The following is a 25,561-nucleotide window of genomic DNA, read 5'->3' as shown; positions in this document are numbered from 1 at the left end:
AGGGGCGGGAAGGAAGCAGACCTGACCGAGGGGGGAAGCACCACGTGACTGCTGGGCACTGGCAATGGGAAGCGGTCTCCATTTACTGATGCTGAGGAAAATCCTCACGAGTTAACACAGTGTGATCTTTTCTCAGAGGCGAGTCGAGAGAAGGGAGCCCTAGGGGTGTCCCAGAGATAGCTTATGGCAACAGTGCTTCAACCAGGGGCTGCTGGGCATGCTCCCTGGGGTCCCCATCGGCTCCTCTCCCACTCCCGTTGCAGGGGAGTGGGCCGCCGGTCCCATGGTGGTGAATGAGTCAGGGAACTGACAGCTGAGGAGGGTGAGGCATGGCTAGCTATGGCCATGGACAGGCTAGCCAAGGCCATGGACACTCTCCTAGACCTGAAGCAGTGGAGGGAAGCTCTAAATTAGGGATCAGACTACAGGGGGTTAAAGAACCAGGGTTAGCACCGCCTCAAAGGGCACTCTCCAAAGGCTGATGATCAAGAACTAGAAGTGGGACACAGCCTGCCACCCAGAGGCCCTTGCCAGGGGCACGAGCCCTAGGGCGGAGTTACCAGGGGGGCACCCACAGGCCCCAGCACGGCCCTCACAGCCCTGAGGTCAGGGAAGTGAAGTTTCCTATGGAATAAGGAGAGATGCAGGAAGCCCCTCAAGCCTAGGGGGGGAGAGGAAGGGTCTTGCCTGTCAGGCCCCCGCATGTCTGAGGACAGCGCATGGACCGCTCAGGGACTAACTCACACTGAATGAGGACTTCATAAATAGAGCTCCTGAGTGAGGCGGAACTGGGACGAGGGGCTGCGGGGCCTGCTGTCCTGACGGGGTAGGAAGCAGCAGCCCTGCCGGCTGGCCTGCCGAGAGGGGCAGAACCCTGGAGGCAGGGGACGAGGCCACAGCGGTCTGCGGGTGGGAAGGACGGCTAAGTCTCCCACCTGGATTTGGTACAGCAGGGAAGGGGGACCAAGGAGCTGCGCCATCAAGGCAGTGGCCGGGAGGGGGTACGAGGGCAGGCGTGCTCAGCCACCGCCCCTCCCTGCACCCTGCTCGCTCCTTGGGTCAGTCACGGCCTCTGGGGTCCTAAGAAGCAGCTGCTCGGGCTGGGAGAAGAGGGAAGAAAACTCTTTGTCCCAGACCAGCCGGAGGCCCCTGGGGAGGGAGCGGCCGTCATCCAGAGGCTTCCTCCGTAACTCCACTTTCCTCTCGCCTGATCTGGAAGGGCAGCAGGGTGCCCCAGCAGCGGAGCACAGCCCGGGGCTGAGCCGGGCCCAGGTGGCAGTCTCTAGCTGGCTCCCTCCTCGACCTCAGCTCTTGTCCCTGGGGGACTTGCTCTTGGTGTCGCGCTTGTTTCCCAGCAGCTTCAGCATCTTCACCGTCTTGAACTTCCCCTTCTTCTTGCCCTCGAGTGCTGCCTCCTTCTGAAACTCTGCATGAAAGAAAGGGAAGCATTTAATAAGAGGTGGGGGGCGGGGGGCGTCCATCCCTGGCAGGCCAGAAGGCTTGTGACAAAGGCACAGGCATGCCACCACAGGGCTCGGCCCCCCACCTCCTCCGGGGGCACCTTGAACGAATCGCTTCACCTTTGAGCCTCTTGTTTCTTCATCTACAGGATGGGGCCACACCCCTCTCCCAGGGTTTTGACTGGGATCAGGTGATAAACAGATGTGAGAGCACTCTGGGAACGCTGATGCAGGGCCTAAGTAAACTACCATAAAAGGCTCAGTTCACCCGAGCTGGTGCTCACAGCTCTGTGGGTTACTGAGACCAAGACAATACAGTCACTGTCAGGGCTAGAAGAAACCTCAGAAAACGGCTGTCCAAGCTCCTACTTTTATAGACCAGGAGACTGCGGGGCCTTTGAAATGGCCCGACACCCAGTGAGCTTTCTGTGCTTTCTGTGTATCTCAGGGGACCCTCAGCACATGCCTGTGAGGTGGGTGCAGTCTCTCCCCCAGTTTGCAGATGAGGAAAGTGAGGCTTAGAGGGGCGAAGTGGCTGGTTCAAAGTCATCCAGCTACCACATGGCAGAGCTGGACCTGGAATCCGGACTGAACCACAAAATCACAAAACGATTCACTGGTGGAACCAAGATCAAAACCCAGGTCTCCAGGCGGCCAGCCCGGTGCTACGTTACCCGTTCCAGGCACTAGCTTATGCCCCTGTAGGCACTGTTCTTTGGGCCCACTGACCCCACCAGGACAAGCTGAGGATCTCCAGGAGCAAGGGACAGCTTCAGGCCAAGTCACTCTCTCTCCTGAGGGCCCCAGGCCATCCCCACGCCCACCCTGAGAACTTGGCCCACCCAGTCTTCCTGGCTGTGGGCTGACCTGCCTCACCCTGTGGGCTTCCCAGCCAGCCCTGCAGGGCCCACTCCAAGCTTCTGCTCAGCCCGCCCCCACCCCTGCAGCCCCCAGGCTGAGCACCACAGTTCACGTGGGCCAGAACCCCCAAGCAGCAGCCTCATCCCCAGGGGGGCTCACCTTTCTTCTTGATCATCGCTTCCAACATCTTGTCTTCCTCTTCCTCCCTGAATGAGAAAGGAAAGCTAAGCAGCCCACAGGAGGAAGGACGAGGCCATCTCCAAGTCCCTTCCAGCCTGAGGCCACATGGAGCAAGGATGCCCTGGGGTCTCTGGCCGGGAGAGCAGGGCTGGCGGCCTTGCCTTGCGGGACTGCGCCTTGGGCTCTGCCAGGGAGCAAGGCCCGCCCGGGGCCCCGCCCCTCCCTCAGCCCTATCACCTCTGCCGGTCCTCGTCCAGGCAGTTGACGATGGCATTGCGCTGCTCAATGAGCATCACCAATTCCTTCATCAGCACCTTCTCCCGGCCCTGGTCCTCTTCTGTCCAGTCCTTTTCTATCAGGGAGAAAAGGTGGGGTGTAAGTGGCAGGAAACCTTCTTGCCTACACCAGGAGGCCAGGAACCATGACTTAAGGGCTAAGTGCAGGCTCCAGGCAGCCCGGCTAGACACCATGAGGACGGAAAGGAGGGTCCTGGAAGGGTGGAGGTTACAGGTTCCTAGGAAAATGAAGAGACCAAAGATTCTAGGCTGAGTACCCCAAAAGAATCCTTCAAAGGGACTCAGGTGGGGGTGGGGATGAGGGGACAGGGACAGTTGCAATACTAGTCCTGAGAATCAAGAACAGCCAAATGAGGCATGCCAAAGGGTTTCCTGCTTATGTTCATTCAACAAGCGTTTCCCAGGTGGTTTCTCAGGGGAAGCAGGATTCGTGCTGGGCCTGCCGAGAGCCCCTGAAGGCCAGGTGGCCGGCAAGGCTGGGGCCAGAAAGGGGTGGGGGTGGGGGGATGACAGGGAGCCCCAGGGGTCCTCATGCAGGAGGAGCAGCGTGACCCAAATGACATGGTGGGACATTCATCCAAGCCGTGGAGGAGAATGGACCAGAGGGGACAGCAGGGCAAGGGAGCTACACACAGCTGCTGCCACTCCGGCCTCCTCTCCCCGGTGCCAGCCCCCAGGACCACTCTCAGGCCCACCTGGCCTTGAGCCCAGGGGATGGGGCCCACAGCTGGCCCTCCCTCCACAACCTCTGCCACCACAGGCCTCCCCATCTCGGGCCTAACTTCCAGGGCCCCTCGGCCATGGCCCCATTCCCCGACCACCTCACCGTGTCAGAAGTCAGGAGCAGATGGCCCAGCTTAGTTCTGAGCACAGAACAGGGGCTTCAGCGGCACCCACAAGTTCAAATCCTGCTCTGCAACTTCCTAAACCTGTGGCCTCAGTAAACTATTGGCCCCAGTCTACGGGGGGGAAACTGAGGCTTATCTGGTCACACAGCTATGAGGGAGGAACAGTACTTGAACCCAAGCAGTCTGATACCCCTCGAGCTACAGGACTTGTGCCATCCTGTGGGGTCTCCAACCCACCCAAGGCCTCTGTAAACCAGTCTCACCCCCAAGAGTGATGTCCAGGACAGCATGAGAAGCCCAGGATGTGCTGCCACCACCCAAAGGGCTGGAGCGACGCCACAGGCCCAGGGCCAGGCTGGCCAGGGGCACGCAGGTGCTGCGCCCACTCCGGCCACAGGGTGTCGCTGCGGCTCCCACCTGGCAGTGGCCACCCAGCCTCCAGGAGACTTGGGAGTGACTCATGGGCAGGAAAGGAAGGCTGGGACATTCTGTGGCTTCCCCAGAGACGCTCCAGACAGCAGGGAGGCTGGAGAGGCCGGGCCACCGCCCCAGCAGGCGGGAGGGGCTGCGTGTACAGGGACAGGCCCAGTCAGAGAGCCCCGTGGGAGCCCAGCTCCACCACCAGCGGCGCGTCTCGCCAGCTCTCTGGCCTTCCACTTCTTTCTCTGTTAAACGGCAACAACAGTGACCTACGGCTCAGGGTTGGCGCGAGGCTGCAACTAGGCAAGCCGGGTGGAAGTGCCACGTCCAGGCCGTAGGAAGCGCTCAAACCCCCGGCTCCCCGCAGCCTGGCTCTGCCCACAGCCGGGGCTCATGTTTTGTCGTCGCCACAGGAGACACGTGAGGAGCCGTCCCCTGCCAGCCCCCTGCTCAGCCACAGAACTGCCAGCCGTCAGCATTTCCAAGCCACTGGACGTGTGGTGGCCTCTTCATTCCTAACACACACGCAGGCATGGAGGCCCAGGGAGGCCGAGACCTGCCTGAGTCGCACGGCCGGCCAGCAGCAGGACACAGGACTGTCCGGCTCTCGGTCCCACCCTTCCCGCTTCCCGTGTCATTCTGAGCCCTGTCTGCCCGTCCCTCGGACGCTGCCTCCCACTCACCTGGGGCAACCCTGCCCCTGGCACCCCCAAATGCAGGTCTGCTCCCCATCCCCCCACTGTCCCCATGCCGCGCTGTCCATGCCACGCCATCAGCCTGCATGGCCTTGAGCCCATTTTCACCCCTTATAATGCCTTCCCTCCTCAGAGACTCAGCCGGCACCTCCCAGCCCCACTTCTCCTCCGCTCCCCCCCAGTCTGCCTGTGTACCCCCACTGTGCCTCCGTCCATGCACTCCCCAGCCAGGAGGCAAGAACCAGATTCCCCCACCCCCATCCGACGCCAGGGCTGCACTCACCCGGCTTGTTGAGAAGGCACCGGAGCTCGTACTCCACATCTGCCTGGCGCTGCTCCAGGTTCTGCTGCTTGAAGCTAGAGGGTGGGAAGACGCTATTGGCAATTTTGCCTCCATTCCAAGGCCGTCCTGCCCTGTCCTGTCGGGGCCAAGGGAAGAGGCTCGCTCCTCAGCTGTGTGGACTCTGGGGAGGGGCACCTGGGGGCCAAGAGAGCGGCGAGGACTCACGTGTAGATGAGCTCGGACTCCCGCCGCACCAGCAAGTGCTTCTCATGGATGAGCCTGAACCAGTCCACCAGCATGTCATCTTCACGGCCCTCTGGAAACCAGATGCTCGCTGAGGCTGGGGCAGAACCCCCGGGGCGTGGCCCCCTTCCAGGGTGTGGCCCCTGCGCCCCCCGATGTCACCCCGCCAGGCCCACCCCAGCAGGTCCCGCACCGTGCATGCCACCACGCAGCTTCTCTTCCAGCAGCACCCCACGGTGTTCAAGGGCATCCAGCTGGCGCTCAATAGTGTCCATCTCTCCGTGGATGTCCTCCTCAGGGATGTACTGGTCAGCCTGGACCTGCCCGATAGTGCCCCAGTCACCTGGAGGACAGGTGACGCCTCTCACCTGCCTGCCCACCTGTGCCTGACGCCAGAAGCACCGGCCAGCCCAGGATCCAGGGGCCCGCGTGCTCCCCACACCCCAGCATGGCCAGTGCCAGGATCCCAGGGTGGGGGAGGGGTTGCTCTAAGGATAGCCACAAGCCCTCCGTGCTGGTCCCAGCACCTACAGGCCCACCCAGGGGGAGGCGTGGCTTCCTTTCCCCTCCCCTCCCCTGCCACTCCAGGAAAGGATATCATGCAATTAGCAAGAGGGACCCTACTACAGAGATAAACTGGAGAACACCCTACGGCGATTAAGTAGAAATCCACCCTCTAAACGCTTTGGTATTCCATCTATTTTATAGTATCAAAAAAAATACACCACCCCACAGCTCCCGCACGGCTGGCCGACTCTAAATCCTCCTGGCTGCAAGCTGAACCTTCCAGATGGCCACCCGAGAGCCCCCTTTGGACATGAGGGCAGCTGTCCATCCCCTCGAAGAGGGGAGGTGTGCAGGCCCGGGGCGGCCGCCCCTGGGGACTCCAGGCTGGTACCTTGCGTTTGATGAGCGGGAAGCCGTGTCCTGGGGCAGGCGGCCTCGCCGGCTTGGAGCCCTTGGCGGCCTTCTTGGTGGCGGGGGAGGCTGCGGGGGAGGCCTTCCGGTTAAAAGGATTCTCCTTGCAGGAAGACTACAGGAGGGAGACATGATGGAGGGTAAGTCTGGGCAGGGGGCGGTGAAAACCCGGGCCCTGAGGCTGGCCTGGGGAGGAGCCCCTGTGGGCGTGGGAAAGCAGTCCTGGACGGCCGGGCAGGGGCTCGCTGCGCAGGGCGGGCCCCGGCAGAGAGCACCTCCCTGTTCAGCTCGGGTGCACGTGGCCATGGCACTGACACTACCGGGGCGCCTCCAGGTGCAGGGGCTGCACTGGCTGCTTCGCATTTACACCGCCCTAGTTCACAACCGCCCTGCGCGGCGGGCGCTGTAGCACCCATTTAAAGCGGAGTGAACTCAAGTCCAGCGCAGTTAAGTCACTTGCCCAGTCACACGGGTCTCAGGGGCCGGAACGGAGGTGAGAATCTGTGTGTTTCAGGGCCTGGGCAGCCACCCGGCCTCGGGGGGCAGTGGTCAGAACATGGGGGTCAGCACCTGTGACCCCCCTTTCGTCCAACAGGGACTCTAAGGCTCAGAGAGGCGAAGAGCTCACTCAGGCTCGCCCAGCCAGGAAGCAGGAAAGCAGGGGTCCCAACCTCCAGCTGACCAGTAGACGAAGGAGCGGGGCCCTCCCTCCCGGCCTGGGAGGGTCCCCAGCCGCTGGACTCAGGCGAAGCTCGCCCGGCTCTGTCGTGGCCTGTGTGGGGAGACTCCCGCCGCCCCTGCGGCCAGCAAGGCTGGGCAGCGCCCCAACAAGGGCCTGCTTGCCACATGGGCAATGTCATTGTTTTCCAACCACTTTCCCCAGCTCATGGGAAGCAGGCGTCACCACAGGCCCCTTAACGAGGCCTCAACGAAGGCTGTTCACTGGCCACGAGCGTTCACCCAGCTTGCTCCCAGGAGCTGCGGGAGGGAGCGAGGGACCCTGCTCGCCTCACCTGTGCCAGCCCAGGGGTTTTCTTTCAGGCTGGCTGTTGCTCTGGGATTTCTGAGCAGGGAAAGTGCCGGGGCCTGGGCTCAGCAGGGAGCAGGGCTTTGTTCCCGCAGGGGAGCACCCACCACGTGAGCCAGGGCCAGGGCGGCCCACCCAAGACCTCTGTCTCCTGCTCCCTGCCTCTGGGATTCTCTCCTAATCCTGAGCTTGGGGCGAGGGATGGGGTGCCCCAGGCGGAGGTCCACCTGGGACTCTGCCCATCCCTCCACACACACGCTGGGGGTCCCAGCACAGCCAAGCCCCTGGGCCAGCCTGAGCACCAGGGCCAACAGCCAGCCTTTCCCGGGCTCCTCCTCCAACCACAGCCTTCCCAGATGCCCAGAGCAGGAAATGGGTGTTTCAAAAGGAGCTGCTTGAAGGGTGTGGAGGGAGGCGGGGAGTCCACGGCTGACCCACTGCCCTGCCTCCACCACCAAAGAGCCCTGGGACTCCTCAGAGCCATCTGGAAAGCTGGGTGCTGCCCACCCCTCCTATCAGTGGAGCCTGTGGCCCAGAGAAGGGGCAGGGCCTTCTCGGGTCACACAGCACAAGGGTGGCAGGGCTGGAATTAGTGCACCGATCACAAGGTGATGTTTGAGAAGCGGACGTAGCCTGCCTGGGTGACAGGCAGGGCTGGCTGGCAGTCACAGCACATGAATGATGACGGTGGCCCCATGTGAGGTTTCCTGCGCCCTGTGCCCAGGGGCTGGGCGAGTCTTGGGCACTCAGAGCGAGTGGGGGTGAATGTGGACCACCAGAACCAGGCTGTCCGAAGGGAGGGAGGGCCTGACCCCGGTCACCCCAGGTCTTAGCCTGAAGCTGACAAACGAGCAGACAACCCCAAAAACTCATGTGGCAGACATGGAGCCTCAGTGAACGGCGGGGTGGGCAGGGGACGTGTGGCTGAGGGTGGCTGAGCCCCAGCAGGGAGCACATGGAGGTCAGCAGGTGAGCGGGGCCCGGATGCACAAATGCATGGAGCCCTGGGCAGCTGGAGGGCGGACAGGCAGCTGGATGGGCGGGAGGTGCGGCAGATGGACGGAAGGATGGAGCGCTCGACTGAGTCTCAGCGAGCAGAACGGTGAATGGGCAGATGGGCACAGCGAGGACTCTGAAGCAGTCAGGGGCCCAGCAGAGATGGACGGCCACGGACGTCCTCCCGAGTGCGGGCCCCTGTCCACTGGACAGGACGGCAGCCTTCGGGGGTGCCGGGCACTCACCTTCACCTGGAGCTGGGGCGATGAGGTTCCAGGGGAAGGCGCAGGGCTCCTGTCTCCAACCAGCGAGAGCGGGGTGGGGGCGGCGCCGCTGCAGGGCTTGGCTGGCTGGGGACCCGGGCTGCCCCCAGCGCTGGTGGCAGGGCCAGGGCTGGCTTGAGGTGTCCGGTCCACACTGGGCTGCCCCAGCTCCCCAGAGGAGGACAGGGAGGAGTTGGTGGAGAGGCTGGCAGTGGTGCTGGGGGTGCCAGGGGCGTGGACGGCCGGCTCGGAGGAGCTCTTGGGCACGGCAGGGGGCTCCAGCAGGTCCCCACTGGTGGTCTGGCTGGAGCTCTCGGACGACAGGCTCTCCACGCTGAGGGCTGGCGACGGGGTGGACGAGGAGGGCTCCGAGTGGGAGAGGCGGGAGGCGTGGAGAGCTGTGGGAATGAGCAGGGGCGCCACGGGGGGCGAGTCAGGGCCTCCAGCCCCACCTGGCAGCTCCCTGCTTCAGAGCAGCCAGCGGCCCTGGAAACCCGGCCCCCTCCGCGTCCACGGGGGGAGGCCAAGGCCCAGGAAACAGCGTATGCACGACACGACCAAGGTCACGAAGCGCATCACATCACCCTAGTCTATCTGACACTCAGCTCCAGGGTGTCACCTCATGGCTATGACCCTGGGGTCCCTCCTCCACTCATGTCCTCCCCGGAACACCTGCTGCCTCCACTTCCCTACACACCCCACAGCCACTCCCGTGTCAGAATCTCACCCAAAGCAAAGCCAAACCTAAAAGGCCCTTTTAACGGGGAGTTGGTGCTTGGTGGGTACAGAGTTTGTCTGGGGCGATGCGGAAGCTCTAGTTGTGGACAGTGGTGATGGTGTCACACCACTGCTGACGGTCACGGACACCACTGCACTGTGCACTTGAAAGGTTACGCGGGGAAATGTTGTGCTGCACATACGGTCCCGCCTTCCTAAAAAGGCTAATCCACCAGGTGGGGGAGGCATGGCCCAGGCGCCCTGGAGGCCAGGGGAGCAGGAGGGGTGGAGGGCGGGCAGCAGGAGGGCGAGGGGGTCAGCCTGCACCCCAGCCGGCTCAGGCAGGCACTGCCTGCCCCAATCTAAGCCTCACCCATGCTTCCGAGGATCACATCCACATTTTCCAGACGAGGCAACCGACTCGAAGAGAAGGGACTTGCTCTGACAAATGTCGGGGCTGGGATTCGAACCCACCTGTGTCTGACACCAGAGCTCATGCCCATCCCCTGCCCCCACCGCCTCCCCTCTCCTGCACTCGGACAGACCAGACACAGCTAGAGGGTCCCAGGGCCCCGGCCAGGGGCCAGGGCAGGGTCCCCAGGGCCCACTGAGCCCCAGCCTTGGGCTCCTCCGACACGTTCTGGGCCCCACTGTCGGACGGGATCCGCTGAACTCCCAGAGCACCCACTGTAGAGGGTGATGGAGCCCAGAGCCCTGGTCCAAGACTGAAAGTAAAAGCCAAACATGCAGGGTACCTGGCGAGAGGAAGTGCTGGGTGGGGGAGGCACAGCACACTGGCTGACCCACACCATTTCACAGACAGGGAGACGGGTCAGACTTGGGTCGGAATTGCCCAGAATCACTGCACCTGTCATACCCAGCCAGGCCAGAGCCCAAGCCATCTGGCAACTGGAGTGGTGGCGGCCGAGTCAGGCGGGATTTGAGCTAACTCCTTCTGGTGCTTTCTATGAGCCCGACACTGTGCTAGGCACTTCACTGGATAAGAGCTAATTCTCCCATCAGCCCTATGAGGTGGGTTATGAAGGGTTAAGAGTATGGACTCTGGAGCCAGACTGCCTGGTTCAAATCCTGCCTCTACTGCCTAGCGCTGTGAGGCCTTAGGTATTTACCCTCTCTGTGCCTCAGTTTCTTCACCTGAAAAATACGGTTAATACCTACCTCACAGGTTTGTTCTAGGATCAATTGAGAAGACACCCGTAAAATACAAGACACTCAACCGGGAGAGGTTCTGTTGCACTATAGCCCCCTCTCCCCGTCCCTGGGCTGACCCAGGCACCCAACACCCCAAGTTCTGACCACCAAGAGGACTCCCAGGAGGCGGCACTCACCCAGCGGGGATGCATTGGGTGCACGGGGGGCAGGGCGCTTCTTTGTCTTGGGGCTGCTGGTGGGGGTGATGCCATACCAGGGGTGCAGGGACTTGGGTGTGGGCTCCGGGTGGGCCGGGGCAGGGCTGGTGGCCGGGCTGGGTGCAGCCGGGGGCTCCTCCTCCCCATCCTCCTCAAAGGGGTTGGAGGGCTTGGGCTCCGGGCGGGCGGCCGGGCTCTGCTGGGCCCCCTCCCCGACCTCGCCGTTCACCCGCCAGCCTGGCGGCTCGGGGCTGCTGCTCGGGGGAAGGGGAGCCGGCTTCTTCTTGGGCTCTGCCTGCACCAGGGTGATCCATGGGGGGTCCTTCCTGGGGGCTGGTGTCCTGGGGGGAGGCAGAAAGCAGCAGGAGCCATTGGCGGTGGTGAGCAGTTCAGCTTCCTTCTCTCCCTGCACGGCACTGAGGCCAAGTCCCATGTGCCGTTGAAAATCTGCCCCTTTCCCATCCCCAGGCTACTGGGGCCAGACAGGGCCCAAGGCTGATGAATGGACTGTTCCAGTCACACCCCAGCCAGGCCGTGAGGCCCAGAGGGGTGAGCCTTCAAGTCCAGCAGTTGTTGCTAAGCCAGCCCAGGAAAAGAACTGACGGGGGCTCGGGCACTTCCTACCTGGATGACAAAGACCAAGTTCCCTGGCCTCGCCATGCATCGTTTCCCCACCTACTAGATGGGGCAGTAATAACACCTGCCTCCCAGGGCTGTTGGGACAACCCGGGGAGCTCCCACCCACGTGCTCAGTGCACAGCGCGAACTCCTGGGACAGCTGTGGCCCACCTCTCTCCTTGCAGATCACACGGGAAGCACAGCTCCCAAAGGACAGCTGGAAATAGACGGCCCTCTGCAGAGCTGGGAGAGCCAGGCCCCCAACGGAGCTTTTCTGGGCCTTTCTATCCTCTGCTAACCCTCGCCACCAAGTTAGGCCCTGGCCCCCCACGTTACGCAGGCACCGACGCTCGGAGGGATGGGGCGATCGGGCAGGCGGCCCCCCCAGGCACTGCTGTCACAGGAGCAGGTCGGGCGGTGGTAGCGGGCATCCCAGAATGAGCCACCCAGAGATGGGCCTCCCCCCCCAGCCCAGCCCTCCCCACAGGAAGCCCTTCTCCCAACCCACCCCCCCACCACGGGGCACCCCCATCCCCCCATCAGGGTCTCCAAAGCAGGGGAGCTCCTCGGGGACCAACCTCTCTGACAGCTTGGGTGTCCCTCTCGGCTTGGGGACGGGGGTTTCATGCAGCCTTCCTAGATGGGAAAGGAGAGTGAGACAGGCCTTCACGGGCAGCCGCGCACCGGACAGCAAAGCCGGAGCGGCTGCCCCGCCAGCAGGGCCCTTCCTGCTTCCCTGGACAGGCAGCGACTCGGGGTTGACAGGGCAACCTCCCCTGCACCCTCTAGATAAGCTCCAGAGGGGACCAGGTGGAGCACAAAGCAGGGAGGCCTGGAGAGCCCTGCATTCCAGCCGAGAAGTGGGCAGCCGAGCATACTCCACCCACAGAGGCTCCCACGGTGGGGGGCCCTGGCCTCCATGCAGCCCAGGTGCCACCTCTTTGGAGGTGTACCCCCAGAGCCCACACCAGCCTCTGCTTCCTGCCACCTTCAGGGGTTCTACAGTTCTGAAACCCCTGGGTCTGTGCCTGCACTTGCGGGCACCCCCAGGTCGGACGGCGTCTGTGCCGTGGTGCCAGCCCAGGCTGGGTGCAAGCAGCCTCCACGGTGCTGACCGGGACAGAAACGAGAACGTTCCGGCGCAGGCCCGAGGCCTCCGACGCCTTCCCTGCCAGAACGACAAGGCTGGCCCTGCGCATGTCAGGTGACAAGGAGCTGGCGGAAGCCCAGGGCGGGCACTGGGGAGGGTCTGGGGGGGGCAGAGAGTGGGGCAGGGCTCTCCATGCAGTTCCGACCAGCCTGGAGGGAGTCCTCAGGGGCCCACGTCACCAGGACACACCCACCCCTCCCAGGCCCTGCCAGGCACCAACAAGCACGTGGGTGGGGGCGGGGGTGGTCACCTTTGTGTGCCCGCGGGTGGCGCTCGGGGACTCACAGGCCGCATGCTCACTACACAGGAGATGGCCACGAGAGAACACCCACAGCCCAGGCACCCCGGGGTGGGGCAGGCCGGGGCAGGGGCGGGCGTCGGTTTTGTCCGCGCTGGGTCCCCAGCCTCCGGAGCGGAGCAAGGCACCAGAGGCGCTCGGCAAATATTTGTTGTGTGATTAAGAACCTCCAAAACACAGGGAACACCCCCCCCCCCGCGCATACACGAGCACGAGCGCAGAGCGGCCTGCAGCCCCCAGACGTGCATACGTGCCCCCGGTCCCCCAAGCCCCCCGTCCCGCCGGGCCCCGCTCACCGTTCACGAGGCCACCGCTGCCCTGCTCCGCCAGGTTCTCCTGCTGCAGACTGGAGCGCGGCCGGGGCGTGGGGGCGGTGGGCGCGGAACCCTCAGAGACTTTCCGGGGCGCGGGCCTGGGGCGGCCAGGTGGGGGGCTGCCCAGCTCCTGGGGTCTGCTGGGAAGCCGGGGCTTGGTGGGGACCTGGGGCCGGGCCTCAGCCCCCGCGGCAGCACCAGGGCCGGGGCCGCCACCCTCGACGGCGTTGGCGTCTTCTCCTGCCAGCTGCTGCGGGGGCTGCTGCCTCGGCTGTGGGGGGCGCTGGGGCCTGGCGCCTGACGGCCCGCCCGCGCCCAGCCGGGTGCACGGCTCCGCACACACGAAGGTGCCCTCCTCGGGCCCGCTCCTGTAGGCCCCGGGCAGCAGGGTGCTGGAGCACTGCCGACACCTGCCAGGAGACAGGGTGGGGGCTCAACTCAGCTGCACAGCCTGGCCAGGGCTGGCTGCGCCCCCACCAGCGGCCGAGGCCGTCTGCTCCCCTCCTCCAGCCGCCAGCAGATCCCGGCTGAGTACCCTGGACTGCCAAGGGGTGGGGGGACAGTAACTGCTAGAGACATAGTAGTGCAATAAACCTACGTGAAATCAACATAAATTGTGAAACATGCCTTCGGTTTGGGCTACAAGAGGAAGCAAAGGTTTCACCGCTAAAGCACCATCCAGTGCGGGGCTCGTTACCCACCAGTGGTTCAGGAAATCAGTTTGGTGGTTTCCAACCAAACCAGTTGTTTGTTTGTTATGTAACTAAAATAGAATATATCAGGGTACATTGTACAAATAAGGACAAATATTGCTTTGTGAAATCTTATTCCAGCTGCCCATCTATATATACCAGTTTTATTTCAGTTTCGTATTTACACTGATCCCAATATCAACTCTTACTGGAGGTCACAATTAAAAAAGGTTTAACTTTAATGTCCTGAGGCCAAGATGTGACAGCACAGGTGTACCCTGTTTCCCTCCTCGCCATTTCCCCCCCATGACACCTGAATTCTGCAATCAGCTCCCTGGGGAATTGGCTTCCTCGGTTTCAGGGGCTGTGGTCACCCCCACACACCTCCCCCCAACATTCTAAGTCTCAGGCGGTGGCTCCCCTTGAATGTTTTATTCTCTTTTCAGATCTCTTTTTGTAATGTAGAAAGTGTCTTCATGACTTTTCTGAGTTATCAGTATTTTCCCTGCCCCCGATTCAGTCTTTTTAAAACTCCCAGGAGCCACACACCGAGAACAAGTTGATACTATGATTCTTAAAAAGGTTCTTTCTTAATGGCACTTTTTTCTTGACTTAGTTTTGATTTACAAACACTCTCTACCCATCGCAATGGCTTTAAAGCACATACTGCTCCTTAATTCATTGTTTCGCATAGCTATCCTCAGAGAGCTCAGTCACTGGAAGCAGAAACCCTGAGCTCTAAGCCCGTTTGTCCCTAACGATGTGACGGAGCCAGTCCCCTCCCCTCACTAAGCCTCAGTTTGCTCATCCATAAAATGGCGCCAAGCAAGATGGTCTGGCGTGAAAAGCCCTCCCTGGTAGCGGGGGCTCTGGGGCGAGCCCTCTGCCCCCCCGCTGCCCCAGCCTCTCACCGGAAGCAATGCCGGTGGTACAGCTTGCCCTCGGCCAGGAACCGCTGCACCAGGTGGACGTGCTGCCGGCAGGCCGCACACGTGCTGCTGGGTGCCCGGCGTGGGCCCTGCTCCGACAGGCTGCCCGGGGACAGCTCCGCGTCCTGCAGGGAAGGGGACAGGCAGATTGCGGGGGGAGCACAGTCCCAGCCAGCCTGGTTCCCGAACACCCCCTTGCCCTCCCTCTCACAAGCGCCGGCCCCCGGGGGGTCCCGAGCTTCCCCATGTAACGTGCCTCGCAGGACCCTCGAGGGGGCAATGGCGAGCAGGGTGTCACTGTTTCACAGAGGAGGAAACTGAGGCCCAGAGAGGAAGACTTCTTGAGGCCACTCTCGGAGCCCAAGTGGAGACACCCAAAGCCTAACTTCCCGCATCGGAGGGGCCTCCCCCAGGAAAGGCAGCCCTGGCTCCCCGGCCCTCCCCCTTGCTGCTCTTGCGCCGCCACGACCTCAGCGGGCCCTCCCTGACGGCTACTGTGCCCTCGGCGCCATCTCATCTGCCTTCTCTGTCTTCTCCGCCTCAAGCTGCAGCAGATTTAAATGCCAGTGTCTCTACTTCTAAGTCCAGTGACTTAGAGAAAGGCCACTCCTGCCTCTGGGCCTTGGGCTCCCACCCACAATTTGGAATTGTCTAACCCCTGCCCATCTCAGCCCCACGCATGCTCACGGGCACCCACCCTGGGTCCCTCCAGCATAACTGAGACGGGAGCAGGTGGGGAAGAGCCCTTCGCATACTGTGAAGTGCTGTCCGATGTGAATGGCTAGTGTCACCACCTGGAAGCTCCTTGGAGCAGGTGCCTGGCACAAGCTCCACGTGGCCCCACTTCCCAGACAGGTGACCTCAGAGGAATGACTGAACCTTCCTGAGCCTCAGTTTCCTCATCTGTATAGCAGGACCCATAACACCAACCCCCAGTATCGCTGAGAGGAGTCAATGAACAGCCGAGAAAGCAAAAGCTCTGTCCCAACAGCAATCCAGGGGAGGGTTCATTTCACTAACATGCACAGTCCCGGGGGCACCACCCTCTCTCCCCTTCCCAGGCATGCCATCTCCTGAGCCCACCTCGAACCCCGGAGAAAGTGGGGCTCCCTGCCCAGAGTGGACACCTGCCTCAGACACATGCCTCCCTCCTCGTCTCCAGGGGCCCCGAGAACTCCCAAAGCTGACGGGGCCCGGACAGAGAAGACCCCGTGGACACTGTCAGGGCCTCCCTCCCCAAGGGCAGTCCCTGCGGTGACAGCCATCTCCTCGACCCACCCTGCCTGGCCAAGGCATCGCCTACCTGAGCCCCGTCTTCTGGCTGCACTGGGGTGGGTGCTTCAGACGGCGGGGAGGAAGGCGCCGGGCCCTTCTTGGGCGATGAGGCCCCAGCTGCCACGAGATTGGAAAGCGGCGCTGAGGCAGGTGGAGACCCTGCGTTCTCCGTCTGGCCTATGCCTCGAGCTCACAGCCCCTTCGCAGACCGCCCAACGCCGGGAGGCCGCAGCAGGAGCCGGCGTCGCCCAGGCTCCGGGCAGGAGAGCAAGCTGCTTAACCTTGCTGAGCCTCAGCGAAACGGCGACGGTGGTAAGAATGGCAGAGCGCAGCAGCGAGTCAAGCAGAGCGCCCAGAATGTGGTGGCGCAGACAGCTTTTCTCCCACCAGGAAAAGCAGGGGACCCACAGGGTGCTGGCTCGAAGGTTCAGGACAATGAGCCGCTTCCCCGGGGTCGACACGGAGCTGCCCTGCCTCTCCCCACGTGGACAGGTGCAGCCCAAACCCGGCCTGCCCGCCCCTCCCACCCGCAGGCCCCCTGGCCCCCCCTAAGGCCCAGCCAGCTCCTTCACGGCTTTGGCAAATATTCACTGAGTACCCATGCTGCATGTACCCAGTGATTAAAAAATAAAGCCCCCAAATTCAGGGAACTGTACACCAAAAAATAATTACTGTGTGATAATTTTTAAAATAAGATAAAAGCCACATTCCTTACCATGGCCTAAAACAGCATTTACCAAACTTTGGGCCACAACCCATTAGTGGATCACGAAATTGACTGAGTGGATTTCAACCAGCGCATTTAAGAAACGAAATAGAATAGAAAACAGCAGCGTGCATCACATGTTGTAAGGGGAAGAATCATTTCCTGAAACTTGTTTCAGTTACATACGTGCGCACGAACTTGGATTGTGCTGGAAAATGTATTTCTTTTACCGTGAGTCATGGTCAAAACTGCTGAAAGCCTGGCAGCCTCATCAAGTCCCGACATGATCTTCCCACTCCCCCCACTACATCGCTCATCTCCTCCCTCTCGCCCGACACACTCCCGTAAAGCACACAGGCCCCGCTGCTGCCCCCTTGCCTGGAACACTCTCCCCCAGATCTTCACCTTCTCTCTTTCAGGCTCAACTGGAATGTCACCTCCTCAGAGAGGCCCTCCCTGACTACCCATTTAAAGTGGCCACTCCCGCCCTCCATTGCTTTGCATCCCTTCCTATGGCTTACTTTCTTTTCTCCATTGCATTGCACCCATCTGAAAAAACATGACAGTGATTTTTTTCCCCTCTCTCTTCCTCCTCCATCCACATAAGAGCAGGGACCGAGTGTGTCCTGTTCTCAGTGCTCTCCCTGGCACCTAGTACACTGCCTGGCATAGAGGAGAGACTCAATAACTGTTTGTTAAATGAATGAATCAATGCCAAGGGCTGAGGTTACATGGCCATGAAAAAGACAGAGGCATTCTGCAGGGGAGGAGACATGAGCCACTGAGATTATCATGACCAGTGGGCAGGGGACTACAAGAGCACCTGGAGTATCAGGGCAGGCTGCACGGAAGAGGCAAAATGTTAGCTGAAGAGTAGAGGATGAACAAGAGTCTGGCAGGAATGAAATAGAAAACGGTGTTCCAGGCAGGAGGACCAGCAGAGGAAAGTCTTAGCAGTGAAAGAATGTTACGAAGTCAAAGAAGAGCAAGAAATTCAATCTGACACCAGAGTCAGGGCAGGGAGTGGCCTGAGCTCAGCGGGGAGAGGCCAGCAGGGGCCTGCCAGGCCTCAGAAGCCACACCTGTTGGGGCAGGTGTACCCTGGCTTCCCACAGCTGCTGGGCTCCCTTCAATCACACTCTGATTCCCCAAGCAGGCTGAGGCTCCTTGAGGACGGGTCAGCCTGCCGCGCCCTGCGCACCATGGCATCTCGGCTGGCGCCAGGTTTTACAGGGGCCCCGTCCAGTGAAAGTCAAGTCTGATCAAAATCACCTTGACATCCCTCCACTCGCCCAGAAAGTACAGTACAAGCCACTCTGTGGGAAAGCCTAACTGCCAGCTTTTCCTCCAGGGGTGGAACACAGCACTGGGTTTTCTCTGGTTGAGTAGCAGATGGAATAAAAATGGTTTGCACTGAGGGGCCAAGTTGTTGGAAAAGCACAAACAGTACTTTTATTAGCTAGAATCGCTGCAGGGCAAGGGGGGAGCTCCCGCCCGACACAGTGGAGGCCGGGCCCAGCAGGGCGCTCTCACCCTACCTGGGGGCACGCCCAGGGAGAGTGGGGGTGGGAACAGGCCCACCCACCTTCTTACCCTCACCACCACCGCCACCACCGCCACCGCCACCGCCACTGCCGCCGCCTCCACCGCTGCTGTCACCACCAGGGCAGGCCAGGAAGGGGTGGCCTTCTGGAGAAAAGCTTTGTAAACAGGCTTGGTTTTGGCCACAAGGAACCCTCAGAGAGATAAGGCTGAACTGTGATTCTAAGTCAGGAAGCTAAAACTCTATACTCAACGGCACAAAGAAGAAAGAATAATAAGACTAACTTGGGGCCCTTACAAAGGGCCAGAGACAGAGCCAAAAGGTTTACACTGCCCTGATCTATTCCTCATCAATCCTACAAGATGGTTGCTCATCTTGCCCCCACTGCAGAGAGGAAACTGAGGCAGAAAGGGTACGTAAAGGGCCCAGGTCACCCAGATGTAAAAGGCAGAGCCAAAGCTGAATCCACACCCTTAATTCCCATCCTCAAGAGCGTCTCCCCAAAAGACTCTGTGATCTTGAAATGCTTTTGATTTCTATTAAAATACATATTACGTTATTTGTTCAGTTGTAAAGTTAAGCCTGCCTGTTATCTCTGGGTCAGAGAAAGAGATTAGCTTAATATTTTTATGCCTTCTTCTATGTTCTGAATTTTCTATAATAAGCATATTTTACTAAAGTAAGGAAAAAAACAGGGAAGCGGACTTGGCCCAGTGGTTAGGGTGTTCGCCTACCACATGGGAGGTCCAGGGTTCAAACCCAGGGCCCCCTGACCCATGTGATGAGCTGGCCCACGTGCAGGGCTGATGTGCGCAAGGAGTGCCGTGCCACACAGGGGTGTCCCCCATGTAGGGGAGCCCCACGTGCAAGAAGTTGCCCTGTGAGGAGAGCCAACCAGCGTGAAAAAAGTGCAACCTGCCCAGGAATAGCGCTGCACACACAGAGAGCTGATGCCGCAAGATGACACAACAGAAAGAAACACAGATTCCCGGTGCCGCTGATAAGGATACAGAAGCGGTCACAGAAGAACACGCAGCAAATGGACACAGAGAGCAGACAAATGGAGGCAGGGGAGGGGAAAGAAAGAAAAAATAAATCTTAAAAAAAAAAAAAACGGACTTCAGGAAACACTTTTTCTTTAGCGAGACGGGCTGGGATTGTCCAGCTGAGAGCAGAGGCAGGAAGTGGGACTGAAAAGGGGCAGAAGCGCAAGGCCCCCGTTGCCCTCTGAACCCACAGACAGCAGGGCCCCACAGCAGGAGTCAGAACCCTGGATTCTGGCTGTTTGGCTCCTCTGCTGTGTGACCCGGCACTCCCTAAGGCCCCTCTCTGGGCCTCTCTCCAGGCAGGAGGCTCAGCAGCAGCCCAGTGGCCTGCCTCGGGGCAGCAAGGCAACCCTACCGCCCCATCCTAGCTCCCCAGCCTCTCGTTTCTTGGGCCTGGAAGGGCACTTCTGGGAAGACAGGGACACCCGCACGGCCACTGCCCCTCTGGAGGAAAACTCCCAGGAAGTGAGGCTGGGTACCAGGAGGCCAACTCAGACGACTCATCCTGTTTGACCTCCTCTGACATCGGCTTCTTCATTTATTGGTCTATCTGTTGGTTTATTCATTGGTGGTTATTGTCTGATCCCCACAAGACTGAGATTGTATCCACAGCTGTATCCCCAGGGCCCAGCTCCGAGCTAGTTATTGGTAGGCACTCGATTAGTATTTGAACGAATGAATGAATGGTTGAATAGATGATCCACTGCCTCCTCAGCTCCCTGTTTACACCTGCGGCCCACCGCCCCAGGCTCCCCTCCGGGAAGGCCCCCCCTACCTTGGCCAGGACTGGCAAAGTGGTTATAGTACTGCGACACGTAGGTCATGACGCTGAGGCAGTCGGGCACGCTCATAGAGACCATATCGTTGGGGTCCAGGAGAGCCGGGATCCCCAGCTCCTTCTCGGCCACTTCAAAAGCCTGGAGCAGGAGAAGGTGCAGGGGTGGGGGCAGGAGCAGCCGGCAGAGGAGGAAGCAGTGAGTGGGCGCCCCTCAGCCCAAGCCCCGCTCCCCTCGGTGGCTTGAGGGGGCAATGGGCTCCGGTCCCACCCTGGATGCCCAGCAGCCAGGGCCTTTCCCGGGTCCCGTGGCCCACCCTGGCCTCAGCCCCTGCCTCGCAAGCCCCTGCCCGATATACCCACACCCATTCTCTTTTTTTCTCTCTCTCTCTGGCATCTGTCTGGGAACTCACCAAGCGGTTATTCTCGAAGACATTGTCCTTGGAAAGTGAATCAAAATCTCTGCAAGAAGCAAAGGAGAGGAGGCTCAGTGAAAAAAGGATCTGGACGAGGAGGGGGCTGGGCAGGGGTATGCAGCCAGGAAGGAGCAAGGTACCGGGACCTCATCCCAGCAGCAGCCTCTGGGAGAGGGTGGGGGGCCTGGAGACAGAGGAGGGGACTCAGGCAACAGGCCCTTGCTAAAAGAGCCGGGGCTGAAGGGGGTGAGAGGGGGCGGGGGGGGGCCTGGAAGCTTTCAACCAGAGCCTGGGCCACCACTCAGCAGGGCCAGGGCTCAGGCCTCATTTTTGGAGTTGATGGTCCCTTCCCACACTCAGATTCCAGACCTTTCCTGGGAAGCCTGGACTGAGCCGTGGCGAAGACAAAATGAAGGCCACGTCTAGCACCTGTACTCGCAGGGACCTCCAGGGACGGCCCGCTGTACCCAGGCCCTATGCTGAGATCCTTTCTGCACTCACTTTATTTTCATTCCAACTCGACGAGGCAGGCTTCTACCCCATTTTACACAGGAGGACACCGAGGCCCGAGAGGGGAGGTCACCTGGCGGCGGGGATCCACAGTTCTGGCCCCCTCCTGCCGTCACCACACCGACCTGCCAAATCCCCAACACAGCCCAGCCTGGGATTTCTTTTAAGGGCGCCAGGAAGGGAAGAACAAGTTTGAACTGGACTGGAAATCATATATACCCCAGAGCTGCTGGCACTGGCTGGCCAGGTCGGTCCTGGGGGCATCTTCCCTTGGGGGCAGTAAAAGATTTCCCAGTTTCTAAGGCAGGACAGGTGAGAGGCGGTGGCGTCTGAAGGCAGGGCAGGCAGGAGGTGAGGGGGGCCTGGGGAAGGGCCAGCTGGCCGGCAGGCTTTGTTTATCCCCCTCCTTCCCCTCCCAGCTGCTGGAGCGGTTGAAACCAGCCGAGGCAGCCCAGCCTTCCCACCCAGCAGCCTCCTGGGTACCTGGCAGCAGTCTTGCCCTTCTAGGGCTAAAAAGGGCCTCGAGGCCTGGGTCCCAGGCCCCACTCTTTCAGGCCAGACCACGTGACCTTGGTTAGGTCAGCAGTCCTTCAGGCCTTTCTTTTCCCATCTGCAAACTGGGGAAGGCACTCGCACCACCTCCCAGGTGGCAGGTGAGAGAGGTTCACAGACAGGAGGGAGCAGGGGAGCACACACTCCCTCCCCACCCCCTAACTTTTTTCCAGGCAGAGTTCACGTACAATGAACCTTGGACAAAGGCAGGCTGGGGCAGCCCGAGAACCCCAGAAGAGCTGGGTCGATTGAGGTCGATTGAGGAGAGGGAATGCCCCCTTTTTGCCACATCTGGCCCAGCCCTTCCTTCTCCCCTGTGCTACCTCACCAAGCCCCGACCCAGCAGGCCAAAGGTGTGGGCTGCCCCTCCAAGTCTGGCCTTGGCCTCAGCAGCCAAGGGAGCCTTGTTCCCCGGCTCCAGCCCCCCCAGCATCCTAGCCCCCCCCCCAGCCTGGGCTTTTTGTTTTACCCTCAACTCCAGAGCTGTGCTGGGGAAGGGTCACTGAAGGAGGCCATGAGAGCAGACTCTGGAGCAAAGCTGGCGGGGTTCAAATCCTTGCCTTGCCACCACAGGGAGTGTGGCCTTCAGCAAGCTGTCCACCTCCCAGCCTCAAGTCTCCAACCACCCAGGCTGGGGACACCAGCCCAGCCCCCAACAAAGGCCTGCTCTGCCACCCAGTGAGACAAAAGCAACTTGTCTCTACCCGTTTATTTCAATCTCCCCAGCGGTGCTCCTAGAAGGCCCAGGATTTTCTTTACCCTCTGCCCCCAGCACCCTGTGCAGTTCCTGGTATTTAGTAGGTGCTTAATAAATATTTACTGAATGAAAAAAAAAAATGCTGAATCCATAAAAAGCCCCCAGGATACTCCAGGACTTCTAATCAGCACCTGGACTTTGGTAACGTGGATATTTTCTGAGCGTTTCCAAAGGCCCGGGAAGTTCTATTTGGCTCTGGGGAAGAGGAAGGACAGAGAAATGAAACCCACCTGGTCCTTGTCCTCAAGGGCACTTTGAGATCATCCCACTAGATGGAGACGGGCAGACACCAGCCCCCTACCACCACAGCAGGACCCTCCCCCAGAGCAGAGGCCGGGGCTGCCCACGGGGCCCACAGCGCCAGGGGCTTGAAGGGGGGTCGAGCCCCACTGTAGATGACCCTTGCCTTCGCACCTTGCCCCACCGCGACTCTCAGGGAGAGGCTCCGTTCCCCTCGCTAAGGCCTTCTCTGTGCCTTTTGTGAAGCCTGGGCCTCGGTTTCCCTCCTGTGCAAGGCTGGTGGCCCAGGCGCTGCCCTTCCTTGCCAGTGAACATGACCCTGGATCTCCTTTCAGGAGGAGCCCCCACACCTCCTCTGGGCACATCCCTCCCTTGCCAGAAAAGTCGCACGGCTGCCCGTGGCCCCCGTCCAGCCAGAAGGCCTGAGTGGCTCCTGACTCTGGCTGCCAGGTGCTCTCGACACCTGGTGCCAGGTGCCCGCAGCACTGCCAGGCGCAGGCACACACACGGGGCCTCGGGCCTCTGCCCAGAAAGCCCTTCCCCTGGCCCCTCACCTGGCTGCTGCCATCTCCAGGGGGACCGTGCTCTCCCCTGGAGGCCTTCCCAGCCCTGCCCTCAGCTGGAGCACTTATCTCAGGGAACCCGCATCACTGTTTATACATCTGTTTCCTCCCACAGGTTGGGGGAGAACGTGGGGTTGTCTCGGTGGCTGCCATCTCCATTACCAGGCATAGTGACCAACCCGGAATAAGTCTGTATTTGTTTTTTTGTCTTATTTTTTCTTAATTAATTTTAATAAACCATATTCATTAAAATTGATTAAGAAACCATACACTCTCTATATTCGTTGAGTAAATGGAAGAATAAAACGTGCACTGCCCCCCATGCCAAATAACACTACTTATAATAACTACCACTAATTAAATGCTTATTATCTCGTTTAATCCTCACAGCAACTCCAGGAGGTGGCTCTAATTATCAATCCCACTTTAGAGACGATGCCTGGAGGAAGCCAGTGATTTACAGGAGTTGTACACCTGCCACGGAAAAGATGCCCACAAACAGGCAGCCTGCGCCACGAGGCCGTCCAAACCCAAGCCCCCTGGAGTGCCCACCCCAATGTAATCCAGGGGGCCCATCCCAGTGCTCCTCTTTCAAGCCCTGCTCCCGGGCCCGGAGCCCCATCCTCTGCCGCCGTACGGGCAGTCATCACAAGCGCCCCAATTTCCAGCTCGGCCTCGTCGCGTTCACTTCCGTATCCCCACGTCCAAAACCGACTCGGCCAGCGCCGGTACAGGGCCAGCCCCGCCACCCGCAGGCCCTGGACCTCGCCGTACTGAGTGAGGAAAGAGCACCGTGGAATCCTCCGGGCAATCCTTTCCTTCCTCCCTCCTTCATCAGAGCCCCCATCCGCACACTGCCCTGGGGAAGCGCAGGTCTGGAGGTGGGACAGGCATGGACTCCTGACTCTAGACCCTGCAAGGCCTGGGGAGCCCTGGAAGGGCCATTCCCGGCAGGGGACCTGCAGGCCAGGGAGGCAAGAACCGTGGCTCTTCTCCTGATTTGCAGATGAGAGGCCTGAAGCTCAAGGAACGGGGGACACCAACGGAACTTTCACGCGGTGTTTTAGGAAGGGCTGGCTGGCTGGCAGGGAGGAAGAGGTTCCAGGCCCAAGGCAAGGCGCTGAGCTAGAAGCCCCAAGGCAACTGCTCTGGGTCGGAATATATTTCCCAGGAGACCCTCCCTGGGCAGCTCTGGAGCCGCTGGCTGGGGGCTGTTAGGATCCTGGGGGGCTTCTCCAGTGACACCCGCCTTACTCTTTCCTGGCCCCACTGAGGAAGGCGGCAAGGACAGGGAGCACACGCCTGGGGAGAGAACAATTGTTATCCGGGGTCTCCTCTGTGCCAGGCACCGGATGATACTGGGGAGAAGCCAAGTGAAGGTTCACTCGCCCACAATGCAAGGGGGTCCCAACGGGGTGAGCAAGGCCCCCTGGAGAGGGGCCGGGGGCCCTGCAGGTCCCTGTTGGAGAGGAGTTCAGTGGAGGAAAGGACGAGGGCTCCCAAAAGGGGCTCAGTGCCCCTTCAAAGAGAAAGACAAGGTCTTGGGGGCTCAGCGTCCCTCTGGCGGATATGAGTGCCCTGTGGGCGGGGTCAGTGGCCCTGGGAGGAGGGGACCGGCCTGGGGAACCGGTTCAGGGTCCCAGTGGAGGGCGGATGTCCAAGCGGCTCAGAAAGAGGGAGGGAGCCCCGGGTGGGGGTTCTCAGCGGCCCGCGGGGCGCTCAGCCGGCGGAGGGGTCGGCGTCCCGTCTCCGGGGGGCGGCGCCTGTCACCACCAGGACGCGGCGACACTGAGGGGGGCGGGGGTCCCCGCACCGGCCCGCGCCGCCCGCCCGCCCGCCCGCCCTCGGGGACTCACAGCAGGTCGGGCCGGTGGCGGTGCAGGATGGCGCAGAAGGCCAGGCCGTCCCGGAAGGAGGCGCTCAGGTCGCGGATCTCCACGCCGCGGTAGCCCTCGCACTGGCGGCGGCACCAGGCCAGCAGCGCGCCCCGCGGCCCCGCCATGACCCGCGCGGTTCCGGCCGCGCTCGGCGGGGCGGCCTCCCCCTCGGGCCCCGGGGACCCGGCTCCGGCGCCGCCTCGAGCCCGCGGCCGCCGCGCAGAGCCGGCTTCCGGCTGCGGCTGCGGCGCGGCTCTGCCCCGGCGCGCCCCGCGCTCCGCGCCGCCCGCCGGCCGCGGGAAGAGGGCGGGGAGGAGGCGGGGCCGCGCCGGGGTCCTCGCTCGGGCCGCGGCGCGGGCTCCCGGGTCCCGGGCTCGGCCCCTGCGCCGCCGCCGCCCGGCGCTGCCCGGACCTGCCCGGCGGCCGCCGCTGACTCACCGCGGCCCGCTCGCCTCCCCCGGGCGGCCGCCGGCGTCGGTGCGGGGCGCCCCCCGCCGCCCTGCGTCCCCGCCCGAGGCCCGCCTGCCGCCGCGGGGGAGCGGGGCGGGGGCGGCGGCGGGGCGCCCCACCCAGCGGCGGCTCCGCCCCCCGGCGCGGACCCCGCCCCCCGGAGGCGGGGATCCCCTCGCTGCCCCTCTCCTCGGAGATCCCCGGGTCGCCTCTTCCCCGGGTTCCCTTTCCTTCAGAGAACTCTGGAACTGTCACTGAAAATCCTTCCCACAT

General features: G+C 61.4%; 1 protein-coding gene across 1 annotated transcript; it reads right to left on the bottom strand.

The window, feature by feature from the left end:
* Nucleotides 1–56: 56 nt before the first annotated feature.
* Nucleotides 57–25,072, bottom strand: MICALL1 (MICAL like 1). Its single transcript, XM_058308799.2, has 16 exons — nt 24,818–25,072; nt 20,337–20,385; nt 19,924–20,065; nt 15,882–15,970; nt 14,561–14,703; nt 12,940–13,367; nt 11,774–11,831; nt 10,557–10,918; nt 8,473–8,888; nt 6,185–6,319; nt 5,480–5,606; nt 5,269–5,359; nt 5,044–5,117; nt 2,739–2,853; nt 2,481–2,527; nt 57–1,426 (listed from the first exon to the last, which is right to left on the bottom strand). Exons 1-16 carry the CDS (start codon nt 24,961–24,963, stop codon nt 1,305–1,307), a joined length of 2,544 nt encoding a protein of 847 aa, XP_058164782.1. The 5' UTR covers nt 24,964–25,072; the 3' UTR covers nt 57–1,304.
* Between the last annotated feature and the right edge of the window lie 489 nt (nt 25,073–25,561).

The sequence above is a fragment of the Dasypus novemcinctus genome, chromosome 12 (genome assembly GCF_030445035.2).
Source record: "Dasypus novemcinctus isolate mDasNov1 chromosome 12, mDasNov1.1.hap2, whole genome shotgun sequence".
In the NCBI taxonomy this organism is placed as follows: domain Eukaryota; kingdom Metazoa; phylum Chordata; class Mammalia; order Cingulata; family Dasypodidae; genus Dasypus; species Dasypus novemcinctus.
The sequence above is the reverse complement of the archived record's forward strand: the minus strand, read 5'-3'. Positions and strand labels throughout refer to the sequence as shown.

Coding starts and splice junctions, on each gene's coding strand:
- MICALL1 (XM_058308799.2), bottom strand. CDS start 24,963: ATGGCGGGGCCGCGGGGCGCGCTGCTGGCCTGGTGCCGCCGCCAGTGC. Junction 5,118..5,268: donor GAGTCCGAGCTCATCTACAC/GTGAGTCCTCGC, acceptor CCCACCCTCTAG/CTTCAAGCAGCAGAACCTGG. Junction 2,528..2,738: donor CTGGACGAGGACCGGCAGAG/GTGATAGGGCTG, acceptor TTTCTCATTCAG/GGAGGAAGAGGAAGACAAGA.